We start from the raw sequence: 25,081 nt of genomic DNA, 5'->3' as shown, positions 1-25,081 counted from the left end.
TCCCATCTTTCCCCTGTTCCCCTTCCTATTAGTTAAATGTGAATTTGATTTACATATCCTCATCATGGTCCTGAGCAGGCTGATTCTGCAGATCTGATGTGACACAGCTTCACACTAATATCTGTGAGAGCTCCAGAGATACACGAGAGGTTCGTATGGTGCCCATCACAGCAGGGCCCCACATTAGGATCTCTAGATGTGAGTGAATTGCCATTTATCAATAATAATGGGAAAATGCATACACGTTATAGTTACACACCAGCAGGAGAGTAAGGAGCAATAGCTCAGTTTCTACATTGCCTAGCTGCAGCATTCACAACTATCACACACATTAAAAATGACTGGATGGAGACAATTTTTTGTGTCTTTCTTCACATGCAAGTTTTCTTGTTCTACCAATACCCAAGCAGAGTGGAGCACAGTGAAAGCCATTTTATGGCAGGAGCACAGTGAAATCCATTTTCTGGCACATCAGCCTTCTTACAAACAGCATTATGCTCACAAACTTAATTAATAATTTACATTTTCATTAGGTGTTTTAGTGTTATGTTTGCCAACTTCATGAGTTTATCTAGGGGTCTCATGCAAAGGCAGAACTTACTGCATGGACCTGCATCACCCACAGCCTGGGTCGTTCTTCACAGACAGCAGCTCCATCAGGCATAAGTAGCGCTTTACTGTATATTAGAGGAAACCCTCTCTGCACATTTTTCTTCTTCTACCTTACAGCCTCCCTTAGTTGCAAGATGCTCTGCCCTTCATAATTAAAGTCCAGAGTATTTTGGACATTTCTAATTCTTTCTCTGCATTGTCACATCTATCCTCACTGAATAATTAACTGTCACCTTTGCCTGTACTCCAAACCCCTACATGATGTTAATTGATGAATTATTTTCATTGGGCATCTGACAGAGACAGTAGCAATGTGTTAAATATGAACACAAGGCCTTTTTCCTCTAAGGTGCTGTTGCTTTAATTTTCAAGATAGATGTTGCCAGTAACAAGATGCCATCTCCTTTCAGCAGATATAACTTTTTATTGTAGATAACAAAACTGGCTTCTCCTATCTTTTCATTTGTGGGCGAATGCAGTGAAAATCAGATTTAAAGTGTCATGAAACACAGTTTAAAGCAATAGTTAAATCTATAAGTGAAATAAGGTGTTACATAAAATGTTCCATCAAAAATGGCACTTGTCCTTTCCAGGCCATTCCTGCTAGAGGACAAGCATTCTAGCTCATTCCTCAAGCTCTTCTGCTTCATGGATCTCTGCCACAGCTTGCATGTGTAACACCTACAGTCCAAAACACACTGATAAAACGTAAATCAAATATGAAATTAAATGCCTCTTTGTAACACCCCTGCATCTAAACACTTATACATCTCTGTCTATGCCCTGCAACCCAAGTTACTTCTGTGTTACATAAATTAGCCAAGTAATGTGAAGGTCTGACTCTTCTGAAGCATGACTCAGAAGTGGCAACTTTTCCCCCCGAAAAGAAGCAATGGTTTAAACTCCTGCTTGCTCTCCTCCTTTCAACTCATCCCACTTGTTCTTCCATCTCCTCATGTCCCTCCACTTCTCCTCCCATCCTCCTTCCTGTTCTGTCCCTCCCACCCTGCCCCAGCATCCAGTTCTTTTTTTTCTCCTCCATACTCCTTAACCCCTCAGGATTTTCTCCATCCCTCTCTTTTTTGATTTTAGGTATAGGAGGCAATTAGACGACTAATAGTCAGACCCTGCTCCTATCTAGAGCTAAATCTAAAACAACTTCATTGGGCTTGATATCATTAACCCCATAACCTTAATATGGATGTAGCTCTTCAGCTGAAAGGAGCGCCTGACCCTTAGGGGCCTGCTCCCCTCTCACTCCTTTAAGTTGAATGTTCTACAGCATCTCTGTGGAGCCACCAGTTCACATACGATATTAATTTAGTTTACAGCACAGTAATTACAGGCAGTTCAACGAAAGAAGAACAAGGCTGTATCCAAACAACTGGAAGAATTCAAGCCGTTTCTTCCTGCTCTCAATTCTCCTGAGGTAACAGTACTGCTCTTAAAAGAAATACTAATGCTACGAGCTCCCCTGTGGCTACCACCACCATCATCACCTCAGAGGAAGGACAGCCAATTTACAGCTACAGCACAGACTGTGGGAGAACTGATTCAACCCCTTGTTCTGCAGAGATTTCCCGTGTGCCACCGAACAAGCATTTCAGTAGCTCTGCCTTGGCTCCTGTACCAAGAAACGTGAGGAGGCCCGGCACTCTGGGAAAGAGTAGGCCACCAATGTTCGAAGTGGCTTGTTTGGACTATAGAGGCACAGAATGACCTTACACAACTATGAGCAGCCTACCAAAGCAGGGTCTTAAACACAGAAGTACTCCAACCCTAACTGAAAAACCAAGATACTACACTCAGATAGGGGAGTGCTGCAAAACAGTCCTGGTCCCTGAGAGCAGCTGTCCCCACAAACATCTTGCTTTTGAGCGAGCACATCCATCCTTGCACACCTTGCAGCTAGTGAATAAACGAAAGAATCAAGTCGCTGCAGTTTGGGGCAGAAACATCCTGTCATGGTGTTTTCTTCACAATCTGTTTACTGGCTCCAGTACTGGACTACTAAAATAAATCTATGATGCTGCAAAACATTGCACTAGATGAGAACAGTCAGATTAATCATCTTTTGTTTTTATAAGCAGGACTCTCAGAAATGTGTCACTGAGTCTGTGAAGCATGGACAAGCCAGCTGATACGCTGACCTACAAGCCAGCCATGAGATGAATCCACCTCAAGGGGCTCAGCCAGCCAAGTTAAATTTCCTCCATTTATTATTTCACCCAATAAAATTAAGCTATAAATCTTAGCTTACTTTTCCTCACAGTCGCATTTAAAATCATGATACTTCTATGCTGCCCAAGATTGCTCTGACTGATAGTTAAATTACATCCATCTTTAATGTCACTGATCATTTCCAGGAGGGGTTGTTTCTGGATCTCCCTCTTTCCGCATGCATGTTTCATACAGCACCTTCTGCTTCAAAAATGTTCCCTAGAGAGACAGATGATACCATTTTGCTGTCAGACAGAGAAAGAAGTGACCCAAGTCATTCTAGGAATTCAAGGAGCCGGGAGAGATTTTAATTTTGGCCTTTAAAAAGAACTAACTGAAAATTAATTTTGTTCCCTGAAGGGGATATTCAGGGAAGCACTCCACAGAGTTAACCGGCGAGATCTGCCTGAGGGATGGGCCCATCCGGTCACAGCCTTTCCATGAGAGAAGCCATCAGGACTGCCACTGGCTGAGAAGAGGACTGAGACTCAAATTGTGCCTTCTACTGCTGGTGAGGAGCTCTGAGTGCCAAATGCCCTCTAACATTACCACATGCCTTCCAAAAAAGATTCCTCATCCAGCTGGTCAAGCAGCACAGGGTGAGCCATAGCTCAGAGGGATGGGCCATGTTCCTGACCCCTCCTTGGAGGGACACCAATGCACACAAAGGGCAGCAGCAGGATAGATACTGTCTCCATTACAAGAGGGGACAGGGATCAGGATTTTCCCTTTGTGCTACAATTTCCTTTCTTCCTGCTGATCTCTCCTCCTCATCTTATTCCCATTGTTTTTTGTTTCCCACATCCCAGTACATCCTCCTGCTCCTCCTCCCCCTCTCCCAGCCACTTGTTTTCTAGTCCTGACAGAAAAAGTCCTTTGACACAGCAGTCTTACACAAATATACCCTACTTCCTGCTCTGCCTTAATGCAAGGACCCATCTCTGTCTTCATCTGCAGATGTGAGTACAGTTCCAATAAGACAACACAGCTTCTTGTGCTAATTGCCACAGAATAACAGAATTGTTGAAGTTGGCAGGAACATTTGGAGATCACCTAGTCCAACTTTCCTGCTCAAAGCAGGAGCAGCTAGAACAGGTTGTCCAGGACTGTGCCCAGTCAGATTCTGAGCATCTTCAAGGATGGAGGCTCCACAACCACTTTGGGAAATCTATTCCAGTGCTTAATCACCTTTGAAATAAAAAAGGGTTATGTTTAAACAGAATTTCTTGGTTTTCAGTTTATGCCCATTGCCTTTTGGCTGTCACTGAGTAACAAAAGAAGAATCTGGCTCTGTCTTCTTTACACCCTCTCATCAGGTATCCTTACACATTAGAAAGATTCCTACTGGGCCTTCTCTTCTCCAGGCTAAACAATTCCAGCTTTCTCAGTCTCCTCGTATGACAGATGCTCCAATCCCTTAATCATCTTAGTGGTCCTTTGCCAGACTTGTTCCAGTAGCTCCATGTCTCTCTTGAACTGGACACAACACTCCAGATGTGTCTCCCTTGACCTGCTGGCAATGCTTTGCCTAATGCAGCCCAGGACGCTGTTGGCTTTCTTTGCCGTGGGGCCACATTGCTGGTTCGAGGTCAGCTTGCTGTCCAGCAGGATTTCCAGGTCTTTTTCTGAGAAGTTGCTTTCCAGCCAGGTGGCCCCCAGCCAGTCTGGTGCATGGGATTATTCCTCCCCAGCTGCAAGACTTTACATTTCCCATTGTTGAACTTCACGAGGCTCCTGTTAGTTCATCTCTCCAGCCTGTCAAGGTTCCTGTTAATGGTGGCATAACCATCCAATTTATCAGCCACTCCTCCGAGTTATTTTGCCTTTTTTTTTTTTTAAGGGGGTATCATCTGCAAACCTGCTGAGGGTACACTCCATCCCACCATCCAGGTCATTAATGAAGACGCTGAACAGCAATGAAGCTGGTATCAATGCCTGGGATGCTCCACTAATGACTGGCCTCCAGCTGGACATCATGCCACTGATCACAACCCATTAAGCCCAGCAGTTCAGTCAGTTTTCAGTTCACCTTGTTGTCCCTTCATCTAGCCTGTACTTCAACAGTTGGTCTATGAGGATGCTACAGGAGACAGCGTCAAACACCTTACTAAAGTTGAAAAAAACAGCATCCACTACTCTCCCCTTATCCATCAAGCTAGTCATTTCATTGTAGAACGCTATTAGGTTGGTTAAGCACAAGTTCCCTTTCATAAATCCATGCTGACTACTCTCAATCACCTTCTTGTCCTTCACGTGTTTGGAAATGTTTTCCAGGAAGATTTTCTCCATCCCAGGGTCTGAGGTGAGGCTGAGCAGCCAGCCTGTAGTTCCCTGGATTCTCCTTCTTGCAGATAGGAGTGATATTTGCTCTCTTCCAGTTCTCAGCAACCTCCCCTGATCACCATGACTTTTCAAAGACAATTAAGAGAGGCCTGACAACAACACTGGCCAGACCCCTCAGCACTCATGTATGGATCCCATTAAGTCCCATGGCACTGAAAAAGAAAGACTATAGTTTCCTTAGTTCTGCAAATGCCCTAATTAAGACACATTCATTTCTGCAAATGCATTTCAAAGAATGCAACTGAAATGCTGTTTCCTGCATGTTTAGAAATCCAAGACTCTTTTACTGTAACCACACTCAACAGGTTTTAAAACAAGCCATTCTGTGTCCACCATCACTATAAAAGCAACAAGCAAGAAGAGCCTTGCTCCCATTCCTGTGATGCAAATGCATTAAAAAAAGGGTCAGGCATGTTGCTTTCGTAGTTCTGCAACTGCAATTCCAAAAATATGCAATCGCATCTCTCTGGTTTCACTGCAAATGCAAAGCAAAATCCAAAGAAAAGGATTCCCCATCTTAACTGTAAAAGTATTTTAAAAATACAAGCCACACAAAGTGTGCACATGTCTTATTGGCTTCTCAAGTACAAGAAAGTAACTGACTAAGCACCTCCTCTTTTTTTTAAAATAGGGTACTAGAGTAATTGGAACAGAAGGCTTTGCAAGGACTTTAATTACCATGTTCAGCAACTGAAACAGAAAGAAAACAGAGGCAGAAAGTAAACGCTTAACCAGCAACTGATAGAAAATACGACAAGGATGTAGCCCATTTGTACTGCTGATACGTTACTTTTATCCCCTCCTCCCGGGAAGATGGAGCGAAGCCTGGCTTTCTTGTTCTTCTCCTCAGGGGCCATGGGGAGCGGTTTTGAACTGTGGTTTAGTGCTGAAGAATCGCGATTGTTGCTGTTCATTCTCAACGGCGGGGCTGGAGGTTTCTCTTCAATATCCAGACTATCGGACATCTTCAGCAGCCCTCACAGCCTCCTGCAAAGAGCAGAACAGAAAAAGCATGCCTGTCAATTGAGGCCACCAAGGCTGGTGTCCTGGCAGGGAGAGGAAAGAGCGCAAGAAAAGCCTTCTGGAGGAATTAGGAGGCCTGTCTATTAGGAGTTTGCTTTGAGTAAGGTACTGCTGGATGCTATAAATAATTCCTAAATAGTGATCACTGAACCACTATTAAAATAAAGGGCTTTTATCCCCACCGAAGGCTTTTTAAAATTATATTAGCAACTTGTTTTTTCCTGTAGCTGTTTATAAACCAGATCTTCCTCTAAAACCAACACCAGACTTCCAAAATAAAACTTAAATGATTTACTAAAACCACCTGGGACCCTAATGTACCATTTTTATGATGTAAAAAACACTCTGGGCTGGGATATAACAAGGATTAGCATCTCTGTCCCTTCCTGGCTTTATGCTTGCAGAGGGTTTACCCCTAGGAGCATGGGGCTTCAAAAGGAACCAGCTTCCCAGAGGAAAATTTTTCAGAGGAACCAATTAAAAATATTTTTGCACATAAAAAGCAAACAATGTTTGCTTCAAAATCAATCAAAATCAAATTAGAAAAATAATCATATCCTGAAAATGCTTCTAGTCTTCCTCCTCCTGTCCTGTTACCGCATAGGTTTGGTACCACAGCAGTGTTTGTGGCACAGCTTTGAGTATCGGATTGGCACTGGTACAGTACCAAGGGATGGACGTGAATAGTCCTTTGCTGGCCTTCCTATAGCAGTAGTGAGAATTTTGAGTTGTTCTCATAATATTTTTCCAGTAATGAGATCAGTTGTATTGATCTAAGGAAAGAATACCTAGGTTTATTATACAACTTGCCTAAGTAAGTGGGGCAAGCCTTCTGAAACTCCCAACCTCTCTAGTGCATCTTAAACCTTAAAATTCAAGTCTGGATTATCCAGCTAGTATAACAAACAAGCAACGCTTGGGAAAATGAACTCCGATTGATTTAAAACCTGAAAATAGAGTATGACTTCAAACAGATCAGATGTGATGTGGGCTATATTACATATTTTTAAAGGTTACAATTCTACAAGCACCTCTCCTTCCCACCCCTCTGCAATGAATGCAGCTCCATTTAAGGCAGGCATATGCAGACCACTATGCATGCGTTATGGATCCCTCCTTGTGCTGATTCACAGATAACACAAGTTATTACAGCCATCAGCTATTTTCTTAAATTTACAATGATTCAACTTGTTTTTTAGCTGTGAAAGTCGTGATTCCCTTCAAAGCATGAGCCGAAACTGGTGACTGTCACTTATACAATAAGGTCCTGAAGTGCAGCTAGTAAGAGCACTGCTGCACTCGCCTAGGCAAAGCTGCCACGCGCGCGTTTGTCGGCTGCGGTTAAAGCTTCCTACGATTGCATTTACTCTGATATAGCTGAAATTTTGCCAGGATTTCCAGCTGATGTGTTGTTAGGGGATAACCAAGTCCACACGGCCTTAATTGAGAACGCCCTCCATCTAGACCCGTTGACTAAATGACCCGTTGAAAAATGCAGAGCGTTCACTCACTCTAGACTACATTTTTCAGGAAGGTTTGTTATGGTTTTAAAATGACCACACAGAAAATGACCGTCGCCTTCGTTTTATTACAGCATTTATGCTTTTAATTTAATCCAAACGCAGCCCGCGACTGACAGGTTTGAGACTCAAAGCCTCGCGGTAAGAACGCTGCCGGACACGGGCGGGCACGGCTCCGCCTCGCGCCGCTGCCGAGCTGGGCTCCTCTCAGCCCGGCGCGGGCCGACGAGGCGGGAGCCCGTCGGGCTCCACCACGATGGGCTTTCTGGCCGCCGGGACCAGCACCAGCCCTCGGCGTCCCCGGGGGGAGGCCTCGCGGCGCGGCGCGGCCGGGAGCTTCGCGGCTCCCGCCGCCGAGCCTGCCGGGCACCGGCGCAGCTCTCGGGCTCGAAGCCGCTTTCGATCCTTGGGAAGACGTCAGCGCTCGGGCAAACGCCTGCCCGGCGCCCGGCCGCCGCGCCGCAAGGGTCCCCGCGGGGAGGGCGCGCGCCTTCTCCATCTTCTCCACGCCCCCCCCAGGCCCGCGAGCCCCTCGGAGAGCCGGGCGGTCACCCCTGCGCCGGGACGCCCCCGCCTCCCGCCGCGGCCAGCTGCGGCCAACGCCGGCGGGCCTCCCGGGGCGCCTCCTTCCACAAAGGATACCATTAACGGCTTCTGGCCCAATTTGCCTATGATGTAATTATTTCCAAGATCTTGAAAGGAACACTATATTTTGTTCAGGGCTGCTTCAGGCTCAGTTTCAAGAACCGTACAAAGCTCTTTTATTCACTTCGAAGCCAAAAAAGAAGAAAAAAAAAAAAAAGCAGGGGGAGATAGGTCTAACGGTTGATATTAACTTCCTAAAACCGGTCTAAAGGAAACCTAAAGCAAACCGCAAGGCAATACACACTGAGAGACTTGCAATTTATGGTTTTCCTGCTCAGAGTCCATCTACACTCCTATCACTCTAATTTTGAGCATTTTTATGTACCACTGCATAATGACAAAAGAACATTCACTGTCACACATAACTTCAGAATTGAGCATTTTGCACTGATTCACTCCAACTTTAACTGGGACAAAACCTGCAAATAATGGAGGGCCAATGAGATATATTCAGCTCACAAATACTTTAGATTTATATTGCAGAGGAGCGTCAACAGCACGATAACCCACATTAAATTCTACCCTGGGGCCACTCTTTGCTGTGACAATAATGAGGCCTTATACTGCAATTCTTATTCTGCTCTGAACGCCTCTATCCCAAACCTCCTCCCATTTATTGGAAGCAATTCTGCCACATTCACATCCTCAGTCAAAGTCTTCCCCCTCTCTTTTTTTTTTATTTATTAAAGAGATGCTGACAAGATTAGAAGGTCAAAAGCTGAATACCTTCATTTTTTATAAATGTGAATTTTACTTAGATTTTCATTCTTTGGACTTTACTTTTCAAAACAATTTGCTCTTATCATCTGACAAATAAGCAAGCATGCGACCAAGTATTCCTAGGAAATGCATACCAAAATGGTGCATTCAGCCCCTTGATTATAAGAAGGGATTCATGTCCTTTTTCCATGCCTGGAAATGACACCTACTTTCTCATTAAACACCCCTTCCTTATTAAACACCCCTCATTAAACATTCCTCATGTCCTCCATATACCTTCAACTTGCATATACACAAGTCTCTCCATTCAAAATACACATCGGTTTCATGAGCTCTTGCTCTGCCTCCTGGGCGGCTCCCAGGTGGCCTCACTCCTGTCCAGCGACCCAACTCAGCGAGCGAGGTGCTGATGGCTGCATTCCCTCTTAGACAGAAAGAATCACAGAACCTGCATTCCTATGCACAACGTGAACTCCCGAGCTTCTGCCTCCACACTGGCTAGTTTTCTACATGACACTGCAAGAAGTGCACAGCCCAGCGGAGGCCTTCTTCTGAGGAGGCCACTCAAAGTAAGTTCCTCAACAAGATAAAGGGGAAAAAAAACCCCTCAGCTCCCACCTGCATCATCATCAGAAATCCTAGGAGTTTGATGCTGAGTTTGAGGAAAGTAGCATATCCCGTGGCCAAAGGTCTGCAAAGTCCATAGTCCACTTCCGGAAGATAAAGAGGAGCCGTTCCAGGATCTTGAGGCTAATATTCCATGAGTTTTGCAAACTCAGGGACACAGCACGGTACTGCTTTACACTCATGTCACATTTTTCAGAACCTTCCTGCAGCCCTGAGGGCTAGAGAGTAAATTTTAAAAAATGAGACCTGAGATCGCAGAACACAACTCTGCAGCAGAGATCAGAACCAGGAAAACTTTGCGCTACTAAAGCATTAAATACACTGCACCCCATCCCTGAGCACTGCTACAATACAGCTATCAGCAATCCCCTGAAAACTGTATCACGCCAGAGCTGTGGGAGCCGCCCAGCCTGTCATCAGGGACAGCTTTTGGAAGAGGCTACGCTGTGCTCACCACCAGGATGGAGCGCACCATCAACAGGATTTTCTTACCTCAGTCTTCCAAGATCCCATTAGTGTGGTCCAGGCCACACTGGTAGCTCTATTTAAACTGATAAAATTTTAACAAGATTGCAACAAAAAGGACAGATACCTGATACCTACTCCCAGAGAAAATTCCTTTCAACATACATTGGCTTTTAGGGATTATTTAAGGAAAGAGCCTATTGTACTTAGAGCAACAAAAGTGTATTCAAGCACACCAGCCAAGGCGTCGCTGCCAAGTCGCAAAAGGCAAAAGTGACTTCTCAGCCAGGTCAGTTGCCTCCACACGACTATCCCAGGGCTATGGAACGCACGCCCCTGTAATAGAAACAAAAACGCCATGTCCCTTCCCTTTTCCTCACCTCTTCCAATCATCAACTTCATAAGTATAAAGACAAACATTAACTTTAAAAACATGGCATTCAGCTTCTCCATGACTCAATCCCCCCTTTGCAAAAGCCCACCTTATAATATTTTTGCACCTAGTTCTTGCCAAGCTCGGGAAAGGAAAGGAAAGGAAGATACATAAAGCACTCAAATGTCTTCAAAACAACACACATGCAAAAAAATGGTTCAATTCAGTTCAAGTTCAGAGCAGAATCTCAGGCAAAGCCTTTATCCCCATCAGCTCTTCACCTGTGTGCACCTGGGGAATACTGTTTGTAGATAGATCTTGAATAGCTTTCTTAGGTTAGTCACGTTATTTTAAAGACTGCAGCATTCAGACCTGACTGGTTCCAATTAAAACTCACAAAGAGCTTCCTGTTTTCAGAGACACTGGTGTTCATTTTCAAAGCCTCAGAGATACTATTGCAGCTTGTGATGCAGCAAAACTCTTTCTAAGATCCTTTGATCGGAAGGAGCCATGCCAATTTTCAGGCAGCCGCTTTGCAAACGTAACTTGAAGATGCAGTGCTCTTTTTTCACAGAGCTCTTTGTTTATAAATATACTTCCTCCAAAAGATATTTTATTACTCAGTTATATGGGCCAAATTCTGCTCCCAGAGAGACTTGTCCATTTCCCAGAAATCAATGGTGCTGTAACTGAGAAGGATCCTTTCTCACTGTTGAGGACTGAGATACTCTGTTTGTTAAGCTCTATTTGAAGGTATTTATACAGTACTTTGAAGGCCAGGTGCAGAAGGATTGCATCTGTTTTTCTGCATCTGCATGTGTATTTGCAGTCTTCTTACAATTCATGGGGAAGTACAGCTGGTTAGTTATACAGAATAGATGCAGTCATGGTTTCACCACTTTGTGAGACGTTTGGAGGCTTCCCCACAGAACCTGGTTAAGTTAAAACATTATACTGACGGCTTTTGATAAAAAGGGCCACAGTCAGCATCTGCCAAGGCCTGGAGAGTTGCATTCACTTGTGAATTTATTCCCCGTGCGGTACCTATGCTCCAGGCCGAAGGAGAACAGGACAGCGCCGGGGCCGTGGGCACTCCAGCTGCTTCCTGGCTTCAGAGAGCAAAGGCATATGTCAGGGACGCCCTTCACCTGCACACCTTGCAAAGTAACACCTGGGCCTCTTCCTTTTACAACTCAGGAGACAGGCAGCGGAGCTTACATTCACACTAACTGAGGAATTACAGCCTGAGAAACCACGACAAGCAAGCTTCGCGCTCCCCCGACACCAGCACTGGCCAGCTGAGCCTCCCCATTCCCCTCGCAGGCAGGTAAACAGGCTCCGAGCTGCGCAAATTATTCGAGCTGAATAATGTCTTTGATGAATGTACACTCTGTTTCTGTTTGCAAACAGCCTGTAAGCAGCTTATGATTTCCTCCAATGTATTCATTTATTCAAAAATTATCCTTGGAAACTTTCTACAAGTAACTTTTGGCCCCTGAACTAACCGTTCATAAGCAGCTCACTGTATGCAGGGGATATTTTGAATACAGGTTGTATCCAATCAAAACTACCCCCGGTCACAAGGATTTGAAACTGTTTCTTTTCTGAGACTGGATAAACACAAGGCTGAGAATCAAGTTTCTCTTATGAATTGTAGCATTAAGTGCTTTACCAAGTGACTCACTAATACTGGTTTAAAATTCACTCTCGACAGTAAGTACATTTGCAGGAATATCCTCAGAAAACGAACACAGAAGGAATGTGAATGCAGTAATAGTTAATTTAATAGTTTTATTCAACTAGATAGTTCTTCTGATTTAAATCATTAATCCTCTTTGTCAAGACCCAAAAAGTCACCAAGTGAGTTGTTCAACCCAAGAATGGACCAAGGTATCGGAGCTTGTCAAGGCTAAAAAAGGCAACCTGCAAACAAAGCCTCTCTTCCTCAAACCCTCACTCTACCTATCTAACTCCATTTCTTTCCACCTGCCAGTGCAACAATAGGCAACACTTTGCAAAATGCGCCTGACATTTCCATCTCACAGTGTCTCCTCATTTTACCCGCTTTAAGCACTTTCCCACATGACAGAAATTTGCTGCTCTTCTGCAGACTCTGAACACCCAGTACCTGCTCCCACTACAAAAGCTTCACGGTCTTGACACACATGCACTTTTCCAGGCGCAAAAAGTATTGGGACTTGCCATGAGTTTGCCAGAGCCCCGCTAGCTTCCTCTCTCTACCCTGAGGCATGGCTCTTCAGGCTGTGGTCCCAATCCTGCAAAGCACATGATTATGTTAGACTCACTAAAGGCAGTGATGTTTAAAGCTAAGTGTATGTTTAAGGGCTCTGCTTAAGCAGTGCTTGGACGTATGAGGTAACACCAACAAGGACACTGAGGCTTGAGGGTAGCACTGAGCCACCATGAAAGAAAACTGGATTGAGCAAGAGCCACTCTCCACCTTGCTGGGGCTGGACAGAGGCCTGGAGCACACCCTGGCCCAACATATTTTCCTTGTGGGTGTTTTTTAATCCCATCAAAACAAAAGCAATCCGTTCAACCTGCGCCCACGCCAGGATTCCGGCCACTCACTAAACCACTTTGAGCTTTGGGATAGTTTTATGGCCATTGAAACTCTGTCCAGGCATTCATTAATTAAACCTCCTAACAGCAGAACAAGGCAAGGAAGCATATTTCAATGGGTGATGCATACCAAGCACCTTGCAGCATCATGAGTATCACAGCATCAAAGATGGTCTGTGAAATGACTGCAAAACCACCTAATGCACACACTGCCAGGTAATGGAAACAAATCAATAAAACAGAGCAAGGGGCAATAAAGAAAATAAGTGAATGCTCAAAGCTTGGTTATCAAAAAAGCTGTTGTGGCAACCCTAGGCCAAGCAGCCTCTTGGTTATTATTTTCAGAAAACACTGACAGTGTATTGATCTTCAGTGTTAAGCAACACACTTCTAGGTGACCATTTTAGATCAGAAAAGTGTCCTAACAACAAGGAGAAGGAGAATGGGCTACACGCTGATAATGGAGAAAACAGCAAATTAACTGGGTAACTAGGGCACTTCTGCCACCCAGAGAGAACAAGTAAAGCGCTTCCACTCTCCTGGCTGCCTTGGAAGGACCACCAGCCATCTCTGCTCACTTGTGCCCACTCCCTAACAGCTATAAGGACGTTTTTGCCATGTTGTGAATCACAGTTTGAAACAAAAAGATTGTGCTCCAAACCACTGCATCTGGTACATGCTTAGACTAGAAGAGCAATGGGCACTCTAGAAGGAACTAAAAGAGGAAGAGGTGAAATCACCAAAATGGGGTGAAACATCCCAGCACTTCTTTATGGAGCCACAGTCTTTTTTCATATAACGGTTAATAGTCACCTCTGACTGATGAGACATAATGAAAAAATACCCAGAAAAGGCATTGCTGTGTTAGAGGGGAAAAAAGCCAAAAGTCTTGCTTATCACTTCACCCCCTTTCCTTTTTACTTACACAGCTGAGAAGTTCTACATAGTAGAAAAGGATGTCTTAAAATCAACTGTGGCTTTCAAATATCCCATATTGCATTGGACCGTATCCTTTGCTCTTGTTTACACGTGAACACTTCTGTGTGAAAAAGATTGTGAGGTCAAACCATTTTAGCAGGACTGAAATAATTCTCCATATGGACCATATTATACCTGCTTCAGACTTCATGCCTGCGATTCACTTTTATTCTCTAGAAGCCAAAGTAAACCACAAAAACCTGCTCTTTGGAAATAGCTACCTGACAACATCAATAAAAATTAAATGACCTTAATCTGGATTAAGATATGCAAGACAAAATGATGTGAGTTTTAACTTGAGTTGGCAACTTGAAGTCAAACCTAAAGCACTGTCCAAGAAGGTAACCCACAGTGTACCGACTGTTAAGTATGGAGAGACAATTACAAGCAACTCGCTTTCCATGACTTAAGAGTCAATTAAGTGTGGTAATAAAGTCCACCCAGGCCCTCTTCTCCTCATAGCATCTTGGAAGAGATTTAAATTAATGCTTTTTATTTAACAGTTAAAATGGACAAGTCACTGAGCCCAACTCAACCGACAACCAGTAATTCTTCAGCCACAGTAAACCAACAGGCTCCATAACCCATGTTGCCGGACTTTTTGCAGGTTCACGCTGAAGACACTTACTTAGCTGGCAAGTCAACCTGAGTTCAGAGTAAAAAACCTTTGCTATCCAAACATCATCTTTTTCTAGCAGAAAGAGGCATCCATGCCAGGAAGTGTTATCATCAAGTGGCTTAACTGAAGTGCTCTGATTATACTAGTTCAGCTGGAGAAAGACAAGTCTCCAAACTAATCCTCAGAATCCAAATCTGGACTGGTTTCTCATACCACCAATTTGAGCACAGCAGCACCTTGACACCTGAAATTTTCATCTGACAGGATTTGAACAACACCTGAATTTATGTGGCGGGAAACACGATATCCATAAGTACAGCCAGAGAAGATGATTGCTGCAATTCAGCACAAGAATCCCACCCCTTTTCCCAAAAACCTGCTGAAGCTGCATTAGAGATGAAACTAGGCAAGTCCTGTTATGTACCAGGCTATCAGTCACAGCTCATCTACACCCAGGGAAAATCATACTGTGGTATTGTACCAATGCAAATGTGTCTTATTTTAGCACCACACATTTCCTTTCTACATGAAGAGATGCAAAGCACCTTTATGCCAACACACCTGGAACCACGAAAGGGGGCAGTGGTTCACACTGGAAAGAACGCATAGTTTTTGCTGCAGACAAGGCCTCGGGACATGCCAGCTGAATTGCCTGTTCTCCCATGGGCCTTTGGCAAGTCACGAATCTCTTTACCATGGTTTCCTTCATTTTTTGCTTTTTAGAGTGCATGCATTTGTGGCAGGGTTTATCTCCTGCTCACAGGCACAGCACCACACAATGGTCCATGCTGTCCGCAGAGCACAAGCTGTGGCCTTCCTTGGACACACAGCTATCTGCCAACCCCATTGCTCGCACGGTCTGCGAACAGACCTGGACAGCCCCAGGGCCCATCCCAGGCTCCCCTGCACGCAGTCTGCCCTGTTGGAGCGAGGGAAAGGCTGAGGGAACCATGAACCAGCAGCACAAGAACCTGAATTTGGCCATTCTTCAGCACAGCTCTGAACCCCAGCTATACCTGGTCTAAGAGCCAGAGAACCAGGCAGAGGATTTGGCAGACCTAGGGCTGCCAATGTAGGCTTGCTCTCAGCACTGTGCTCTCGCTCACCGTGCAAGCAACAGCCAGCGGAGACTGCTTGCCTGGACACTCGCTAATAAAAATCCTATATATAAAGTATCCTTAACTGTATTCTGTGGACACCCTAAACTTCCACTGAATTTCAGCATGTGCATTAAGATTGCTTTTAATAATCCAGATGGCACCTTGCCTATTACGTGTTTTTATTTTATTTACATAAAAAAAGAATCAAATGCAATTTGGGAGAAGGAATTGGGCAGAGGGGAGGCCCAAGCTCCCTGCTCCTCACGCTCCCTGCAGAGGCTGCTGCTTTCTCTGCTCTTCTGCAGTTTATTCTCTGTTTGACGCCCTTACAGAAGATGTGCCATGATAAACACAAGCAGCCCAAAGCAGCTGAACCCCCTCAGTCTACTACTGGTCCAAATAATGCTAACAACATTTATCAAAGAAATGGCCATGGCCCCTTCCTGGGCATACTGTCCCCGTGGGATGTGCTAGGAGCCTGTTGTGCCTCACGTGCTGCGTGCAGGAGGGGAAGGGCATGCCTGCGCCCAAGGTAACTACCCACAGCTGAAGCACCCGCTCATGACTCGCTAGACATGGGCTAAATCAACAGCCAACGCAGTGGCTGTGAGAGAGTCCAGTCCCAGCAGGTGATTTGGGAAACTTGCTGCAGCAACCACCACCAGAGAGTTTAAACACCTGTGACAGAGGAGGAAGTTGAAGTAGCAGTTAAGTGACTTAACCCAAGGCAGCCCCAGGATCACCAGGCAGAGATGGGAAGTGAACCCCACTCCAGGAAGGAGGAAAAAAAAAATCAAGAAAGTGAAGCTCTTGGCTGTCTCCAGCACTGCTACAGGGGCTGGAGACATAGGTGCAGTAGTCAGGAGAGCATGAGACAGACTTCCAGGCCTCTAAACGGCAGAAGCAGAGAGGCAGACCAACACCACATCACAAGACTTGCTGCACTGATCTGTCCCCGGGGTAGTGCAGGCCGGTCTGTTTGGAAGGATACAGTTACTGCCTCCAGGGAACCCAGGTTGTCACACGTATCCGCCTAGGAGGTGGACGAGTTCCAGATTCAGCAGCACCTCTTCAGGGCACTAGGGCAGGAAGGCATTTGAATCCCCACTTACTTCCCCAGGGACAACGTTTTGCCTTTTATTCTTAACCAGGCCTTTTATTTACAGCTGACTAGCCTCATATATCTAATATTCACCTGCTACGTTAGTGATCTTATCGTGCGTAATGGCATATCTGCCTTGGGGGTATTACGGATCTGGAGCAGGCAGAGGAGGAAATGGAGCAGTTGCTGTGTGTGCCGATTTCCTGTTGCCAGCTAGACCCTGGCTTCAGAGCGGTAGGATGGGAAGGCTAGGAAAGCAAACGTGCAAATGCTATTCTTAGAATAAAGTAGGTCGGGGGAGAAATTAAACACATGCACAGAAAACATAGCAAGAGACACACTACTGTCTTCTCAGCTACCCCAAAGGTCCAGTATTTTGAACTTTCTAAAACCAGGCTTCAGCAATTACATCTGTGTGCTCAAAAAATAAAGATTTTTTTGCTCCAGAGTAGCGCTCTGTGCCTTCTTGCCTGACTCCATGCAACAGGAAAACAGTTTACAGATCTTTTCACATCCAGATGAAAAATAAAGGGGAGGATGGGGGAACCAATTGCTGCTTCTCTGCACTTGCCCATAGCCCCTTGCAGACAGTCTGCAACCCCCACAACTGAGAACATGGGTCCAGCATAGGATGAAATGATCCCCCCGGATGGTGGTGGTATCTAGCAATAAGGACATCCCTACTTCCGTCAACATAATGGAAAGTGTCCGAGCCAGCAGGGACCATCCTAGCTTTGGAAACCACAACGCTACAAGCCAGGCCTACAGCAGCGTGTGGGAATTTCATACTGCTGGATTTTGCTTCCTGTTTCCAGCCACTCTTCACCGCAGCAAACCACTCAGCTTCTCTGCATGGCCAAAGATACCTAGTATACAGAACCTGGGAGCACATCCACAAGTCACCAGCACAAACGGATGCAAATTTCTGACACACGCAGACGATGCCAAGCCAAGTCTGTTCCCACCCCCACATCACAGCATCTCCTGTCACTGAAGGTCTCTGTGCAGAACATGCAGAGCTGCCTGCAACTGCTCCTTTAAAAAGGCAGAGCCTCTGTCGCTCAGCAAATGTTTCTAAAGCACCCTGAGGTCTCTGTGCAAATCCCTGCAAAAGTACAATCTCCCAGAGTAGCAGCTGATACCAATGCAATCTTCTATCAGGTCACAGAAAGAACCAAAAACAAGGAACCATCAAAAAGCACAGAAATAGGTAAACAAAGAAAAAAGGCAAGAGAGGAGGAAAGAGGACAATAACAGGACCCAAAATAGATTTTTTAGATTTTTTTTTGTGCCAGCCACACATCAGATTTTTGGCATAAAAGCTTCACAAAGAAACTTGTTCTTAAAACAGCTCATCAACATTTACCCTGCTATGGGCTGAAGCTGACTACTGTTTGACATCCCCTGCTTTCAGCAACTTCAGGCCTTTAAAGAAAATTGAAGTAAATTAATTGAGGATTTTATGAGGCACAAAACGACAGCTGCTATAAACCGCGCAAGCAGCAAAGCAGGCTGAGAACTGGAGAGGAAAACCCAGGGAAGCAGTATCTAAGGACAGAAGACGTCCAAGGAAATCTTACTGGCATCTACTGCTCCTCCACCTGTCCTCATCCTCTGTTTGGGGTTTGGAGGCACGCAGTTTGGAGGCAGGCACGTGCTCACGGGGGGCCCGAGTCTGGCGGGCCCACAGGAGCACAGTGCCATGGCCGGACAGGAGACGGCTGCAGCACGAAGGACAGCCCCTGCCCCCACCCAGCACCGGGTCTCAGCAAACACGCCTGGCCTGCAGCAGGGATACGGCCCCAGGACAGAGCTGGCCTTCGGCCAGCCAGTTTGGAGAGCAGGTGGAAGATGGTACGTCTACATGCCCGCGTTGCACAGAGCCGCAGAGCCTCGCAGCTCCCTCCAGGCTGCACCGCGGCAGCCTCCAGCGGGCTGGCACCCACTGAGCCTTGCTCCTGGCACCCTCAGCCCCGGCTGCCTGAGAAACCACAGAGGGCATGTTTGCACGCGCACACCCACGCGGCGAGCGGCTGCTCCTCGGCTGCGCCGGCAGCACCGCCACGGCGGGTGCCTGCTACCAGGCGCCCGGCTCCGGGCTGAGCCATGCAAGGCTCCCGGCTCCCGCACGGCTGCGCGCGGGAGAAGCCGCGGGAGCCGCGCAGCACCGCGCCGGCCTCCCGGCTCGCAGCACGCTCCTCCCGGCAGCAGCGCGCTCGGCCCCGTCCGGCACCGAGGGCGACCCGCACGGGGAACCAGGCCACGGCGCTCGCTGTCTGCCCGGGTCAGCTCCTGCTCTGAAGCACTCGGCTCTCCTCTGCTGTTAATACAGGCGGGAGGCGGTTTCTATTTCACCAGAGCTGTCAGACTTTAAAGAACCTAATAAAGAGCCAATTTAGTTTCAGAAAGGTGACAGCTACTCGCGCTGTTAGCCAGCAGCACACGGTGCACAGAACAGAGCGTCAACCGCCTGGATCGCGGGGCGGGAAGGGAAAGGGAGTAACAGGCCCACAACACCCCCGCCTCGGAGCGGAGCAAACAGGCAATGCCAGGTACGCACGTGAGAGTGAGTGTGTGCGGGGGGTGGCGGGAAAATCAAAACTCTGGAAATGCCAGACTGCCAGGAAATAAAGACACTCAACACGGCAAGAATGGAGCCTGTACACTGACCTGTCCTCGAGGAGGAAACGCATAAAGAATTTCACCTCCATTTTCATGCCTTAGTGGCAGAAAAGAATGAGAAACGAGCAAGAGGCTGTTGCCAGGCTCAGTGCCTGAACACTAAACCAGCTGATAGGCTGCGTGATCTCACCCCCCATGAACCTGTCCAAAGTCATGGTGCCTCCGTGCAACTCCAGAGACACTAGAGCTCCCCTAGCGAAACAGGCAAGGGCCCGCGAGACGTACCGTTCCGGTTTACGGGGCGGCTTGCGAGGCTCCTCACCCAGCTGCAGGAAGAGTCCCCAAGCAGCACGGCCGCCTGCACGGCGAGGGGGCAGCCATCCCGCTGCTCCGCTTGCTGCTGCGCCGCTCAAAGACCGATTTGATTCCAGCCGGATTGCAGAGCCAGCTGCAGTGATAAGAGGCAATCTCGGACTGGAGAAATGCCACCAAATGTTGAAAATGTAAAATAAAGATGTTCTGAGGCCAGTGGGCAAATGCAAGCTGTTGATAAAAAACTCGTAAAACCAGAGGCTTTATCACTTTAGCTCAACAGGAGGTGACAGACGGGAGAACCATTCACTGCTTGGCAGCAGGGCCCTGCAAACACAAAGTGATAAACATCTTTGATAAATATTACCACTGTGATAGAAATTTATGCCTCTGTGAGGCCTTATGAGACTACAAGAGACTTTGATTAAGAAACTAGAACAACAATAACAAGACTACAGGATATGCTAAACAGATTTAAAAAAATCACATTAACTAGTAGGTCTCAAAGTCTAACTGTGATATAAGAATTATTGCTGAGTGAGTCTTCTCCAAGCAAGGTTAACCCCTGGCCCTGTATTTACTCCCAAGGTCTTCAAGGAAATTCTTAGAGTGAAAGATGTGATGGGCATCTTGCCAGTGAAGCTCTGAGCCGGTGAAGCTCTGCAGTCTCTGCATCCCCCCTCCGACATCTGGGCACGGTCAGGGCAGGTAGCGTACACTACAGCAACAGGGAGTGCTAACGGACCAAGAACTGCCACCCGAGGGCTTCAGGGTCCTCGGCAGCAGAGGGCAAGAACAGGACCATCTCAAGGGGCCTGGCCAGCCCGCGGCCCGGCCAGCTGCAGCAGCCGCTCACCAGCCTGCTGTCTCCACCAAGCCGGGCAAGGCTGCGGCAGCTGCGGCCAGCAGCAGGGAACGCGGGCAGCGCAGCCCGGGCTGCCTGCAGGGAGCTGGACGCCCAGCTTGGCCCCTGCGTCTTGAGCCGCTCAAACAAGCTGCTCTGCTGCCAGCATGATTTTTGCCAGCTCCTCCCTGATCTGCAGCCTTTGGCAAATGTCTGTTTTTTCTGCTCAGTCCTGAGCTATCGAAATCCTACAGAGCCGCTCAGTGCAACAGCAGGAACAGCCTCAGAAGCAACCTTAAGAGCAGCAACTATGAAAAGCCAGCGACCCATCCCATTTGCCAGCTAATGTCTAACAGATCACGAAGGACGTTTGCTCAGACGGAAAAGGAGCACCAGGCTGCGCTCCTGGGAATGCGACACTTCCCTCCACACCTCATTCACCAGCATGGTCTAGGTCACAAGCCAGGAGAAAGCACCACAAAAATAACCCTGCAGAATGCCTCCACGGGGAAAATGTGCACGTTCTTCAGAGAGCACGGGCACACAGCAGCTCCCAGCAGGTCGCCAGCGGCAGCAGACACGCACCAAAACGGAAACCTCACGGAACACAACGCGCGTGGTTGCGGGAAGAGAAGATGCTGCAGATTAACACATCACATTACTACCTACCACTAACGGAGGCTCCAGGCGACTTCAGAGTGCTGCACGCAGTAAAGCAACGCCGGCTGCAAAAGCGGCCAGCTCAAAAGAGGAAAACCCTACCTTCTCTTTGCAAACTACATGTCACGATATAGGAGCCAGCAACGTCCTCAAAACACGCACCTTTGCCAGCCCTTCTCATTAGACTGCCACTGCCCCAGGTGAAGCAAGTTACAGCAAAAGTAGAACAAAAAAACCCAAAAACACCTGCTTACGCCCTGGTGTTTGATAGCACTGCTAGGCCAGCCAGGGAGCCCCCTCACCACGGTGAGGGGCACAGACCTGGGCTAGGACAAAGCTATAGGGGAAAGCTGGCCAAAGATACCGCTCTAGAGCAAATGTTCGGGGTTTATTTGTTTGGGGTTTTTTTTCTTCTTTTTTTCCCCCCTTGTAATGAATTTCAGAGGGAAACTTAAGGGCAGCATCTATGAAAAGGCAGTGACCATTCTGTTTGTTTAGCCTCCACACCTGAAAGAAAGCATCCTCCCACATTTAACAGATGAAGGCTTTTTTGCTGAATTAATCATTCCTTGCAGCTCAAACAGCTCCTATTTGCCATCAGAAACAAAATACGACAATAAAACCTTGGTGCACCAGAAAAGAGCAAATATTTACCCTGCATTAAGCAAACTTCTCCCAAGGTGCAGGCACAACTGTAAACAGGAGGAAATGCCAAGAAGAAAGAAGATCATAGACACTGCTTGCAACTACACACCTTAGAGCCAGAAGGGATACGAAACTGGATCCCCTCTCTTCGAGGGTAACTAAAATAAAATAAAAAAAAAATCACAAATTATTTATTAAAGAGACTGTGATACTATGAGAAAACAAAACAAAACCTAACATAATCTGAATGCAGACATTTCCCCCAGGAGAAACCAGACTAGAGCCCAAGGAAGACAGTTCTTTCCTCTATTGTTGTTTAATTCAACTCTGCTTATCAGCATCATCCTTACAGTTAAAAGTGCAAAGACTTTAACACATTTAGAGTCTTACTCAATTCCCACTGAAGTCACAGAATAGTCCAGTAATGCTGTATCAGGTTTCTATGGGCTCTTCCAACTTGAGGAGCTAAACGCTCTTTTAAGAACCAAATGAATTCAACTTCCTCACCCTGCAGAGGAAAACGCCCCGGCTGCCAGCCCTTTCCGACTCGGCCCCACCTGGCAATAAGTCCTCCTGCAGAGGACCACGATCCTGCTGCTCACACCGACGGCGAGGGCATCTGCAAGGCTCAGCACCCTGCGAACCAGCCTGCCGCTAGCGCCAGGACACCAGCTAGCGCATGCATGAACCTGGGGAAGGAAGAAGGGCCAAGTGCAGGCCTCAGCACAGGCAGACCTGCACCATTTATGTATGAGCCAGGCATACACAGGTCCAGCCACAGCAGTGGCTCCATTTCACCCTAGGATCTGCGAATCTAATTTGGGCCTACCCAGAATGTGTGCACACTTGAACGAGGCTCCATTGGAAAATGTGGGCCATCACATCATGGGTTATTACTATTTCGTTATCTTCAGATTCAAGTCAGCCTCCAGCAGCTTTTGCTCCTAGATAAATGCAACACTCCACTGGACTTGTTTCTGTATTACTTTGTGTTTTAAAATATTTTCCTTCCACTATCCAGAAGAGATTAATATAGAGTGATAATATTCTGCACATCTGAGGAGTCATTTATCTCAGGTTCACAATGCCCTTTACCAGCTGTAATTAATTAAACCACTTGACACCACACAGGTAAATTTCAGTAACACCCATCCCTAAAACTGATAATCTCAAAGCACTTCTGGAATGATCAACGTGCTCTTATTAGACAAATCACGTATTTGCCTGCAAAGCCAGAGCCCTGGGCTTTCAGCTGCCAAAAGCAAAGTCTCAGCCTTTCAGCCTAAACGCTGAAAGCACTAACGTCAGACGTGGCACAGACTGGGCACCACCCAGCCTGTCCTCTGCCACCAGCCAGCCAGAGCTCAGCATCAGCACCTAAGAAGAGCTCACCCATGCAAGCCGGGACAGACACCAGCGTGCAGAGAGCTTATAAATTAGGAAATCAATGCACAGAGGGATTGAATTACTAGTCCAAATTAGTCTATTAAATCTACAGATGTAGAAATACAATAAATGAACAAATGCATACCACCACCTGTCCCTGACATATACCCCAAGAGCCTATACTCTGTCTAGCATTCACCACTAGTAGTTGCGACCTCTTGAGCCATGAAATGAATCCAGTGTTTCCAGGTTCTGCCCCTTGTATAAACATGTCTAAAATATCAAATCTAGATTCTGAATTAAAGTGCACAAAGTATCTCCTGCACTCTAGAAAAGAGTGCATTCATAATGACAGTTAAAGAGGATGACAGCAAAATAGTCTTCCGTACTATCATATCTTTGAACTTCTTGGCTATCTACCATCCAGAACAGCCTGGTCCAGATAAAGATCAGTGGAATATCATCTTTATCAAGCCTGTACCCCTAAGCAATCAGCCAGCTTGCAGTGCCAAGTCTTACCTGCCATACAGTTATCTTGTCCCCTGTAAAGGTGTACACTCTCTGCTATGTTTATTCTGATATTTTGACATCTAAACACCTGCCTCTAGCTATTAAGGCAGGTGTACCTGCTCATTTCACTTACTGAACATGCAGCTCTTCTGCTGGGGGCACAGACCATGCTCCCCCTGCAGGTTTGCAGCCTCTGCTCCCGTTCAGCTACCTCAGTCAGCATCTGTATGATTTTTTCAAGATGTGACTCATTCTGCTATTGACATCCCCACAATTTCTGCTGTTCTCAAGGGGAGTTAAGGTCCACATCCAAATTGGACACAGAAGCAGAAAGGCTCTTCCCATCTTGTCTCTGTGCAGGAGCACAGGAGGTGCCAGGAATCTGATGTTCTCCTGCTCTGTAACCGACTTATCACGGGAACTCTGGCCAATTGCATAATTTCAATGTGCCTCAATGCCCTCATTTTTCAGTGGCTACATTCATGCTGTAACAAATCCCCAGTCACCTGGGACCAATGCAGCACTTACAATTCTGCCTCCCCACAGGCAGGTCACCATCCAACAGGAACTGGCTGGGCTCCTGGGAAAGCCAAGGCCTCTAACTGAAGCTGGTTATGAATTTTTCAGCAAGTTGCATGTCAGTGGCTTGAAATGTAATCTTTTCCTGGGAACAGGCTACTGTTCAGGAAGGCTTCATCAGAAGGACATGCCTCTGGATAAAAGAGAGGGAATTGCCTTTCCCTTCCCTTAGAGGGCAGCTGAAGAGAGTGGAGACTTGGGGCTGTTACCAGGAACACAGGCAACCACGGTTCAAGGTAGGTACCAGCCTGCCGGGTATCCTGATAGTGGACCCAGATTCCTCAGGAATCCAGGTTTCCTCCTCCTCTGGGAGAGCTTCTGAAGAGCGTTTCTTCTACTCCCTCTCTTTTCTGAAAAGCTTGAAAAGGTCTCAGTACCATGGAGACATTGAAGAGAAAGCTATTTCCGACCTGCAGCACCAGGGAAGAGCTCAGGCTGCACTCAGCTGGAAGCGGTGCTGTGTACACACAGTGACCAAGATATCACAAGCTCAGCTTTCAAAGGAGTCCAAGGATGTTAGGATCTCCACTCAACCTCCCTCCCTCCAAGAAATACCTCCCAGGGATCTTGTGCAGATTATTAATTAGTTAATG

At 46.7% G+C, this 25,081-nt stretch overlaps 1 protein-coding gene across 2 annotated transcripts in view; it reads right to left on the bottom strand.

The window, feature by feature from the left end:
- Nucleotides 1-25,081, bottom strand: part of PAK3 (p21 (RAC1) activated kinase 3) — a 71,631-nt gene that overhangs the window by 30,155 nt on the left and 16,395 nt on the right. For both annotated transcript variants that reach the window (XM_062584436.1, XM_062584437.1), the window contains exon 2: nt 5,966-6,162. In XM_062584436.1, the coding sequence (XP_062440420.1) occupies nt 5,966-6,140 (175 nt within the window). In that variant the 5' untranslated portion in view covers nt 6,141-6,162. The remainder of the gene's footprint in view (nt 1-5,965; nt 6,163-25,081) is intronic.

The sequence above is a fragment of the Rhea pennata genome, chromosome 11, assembly GCF_028389875.1.
Source record: "Rhea pennata isolate bPtePen1 chromosome 11, bPtePen1.pri, whole genome shotgun sequence".
Classification (NCBI taxonomy): domain Eukaryota; kingdom Metazoa; phylum Chordata; class Aves; order Rheiformes; family Rheidae; genus Rhea; species Rhea pennata.
The sequence above is the reverse complement of the archived record's forward strand: the minus strand, read 5'-3'. Positions and strand labels throughout refer to the sequence as shown.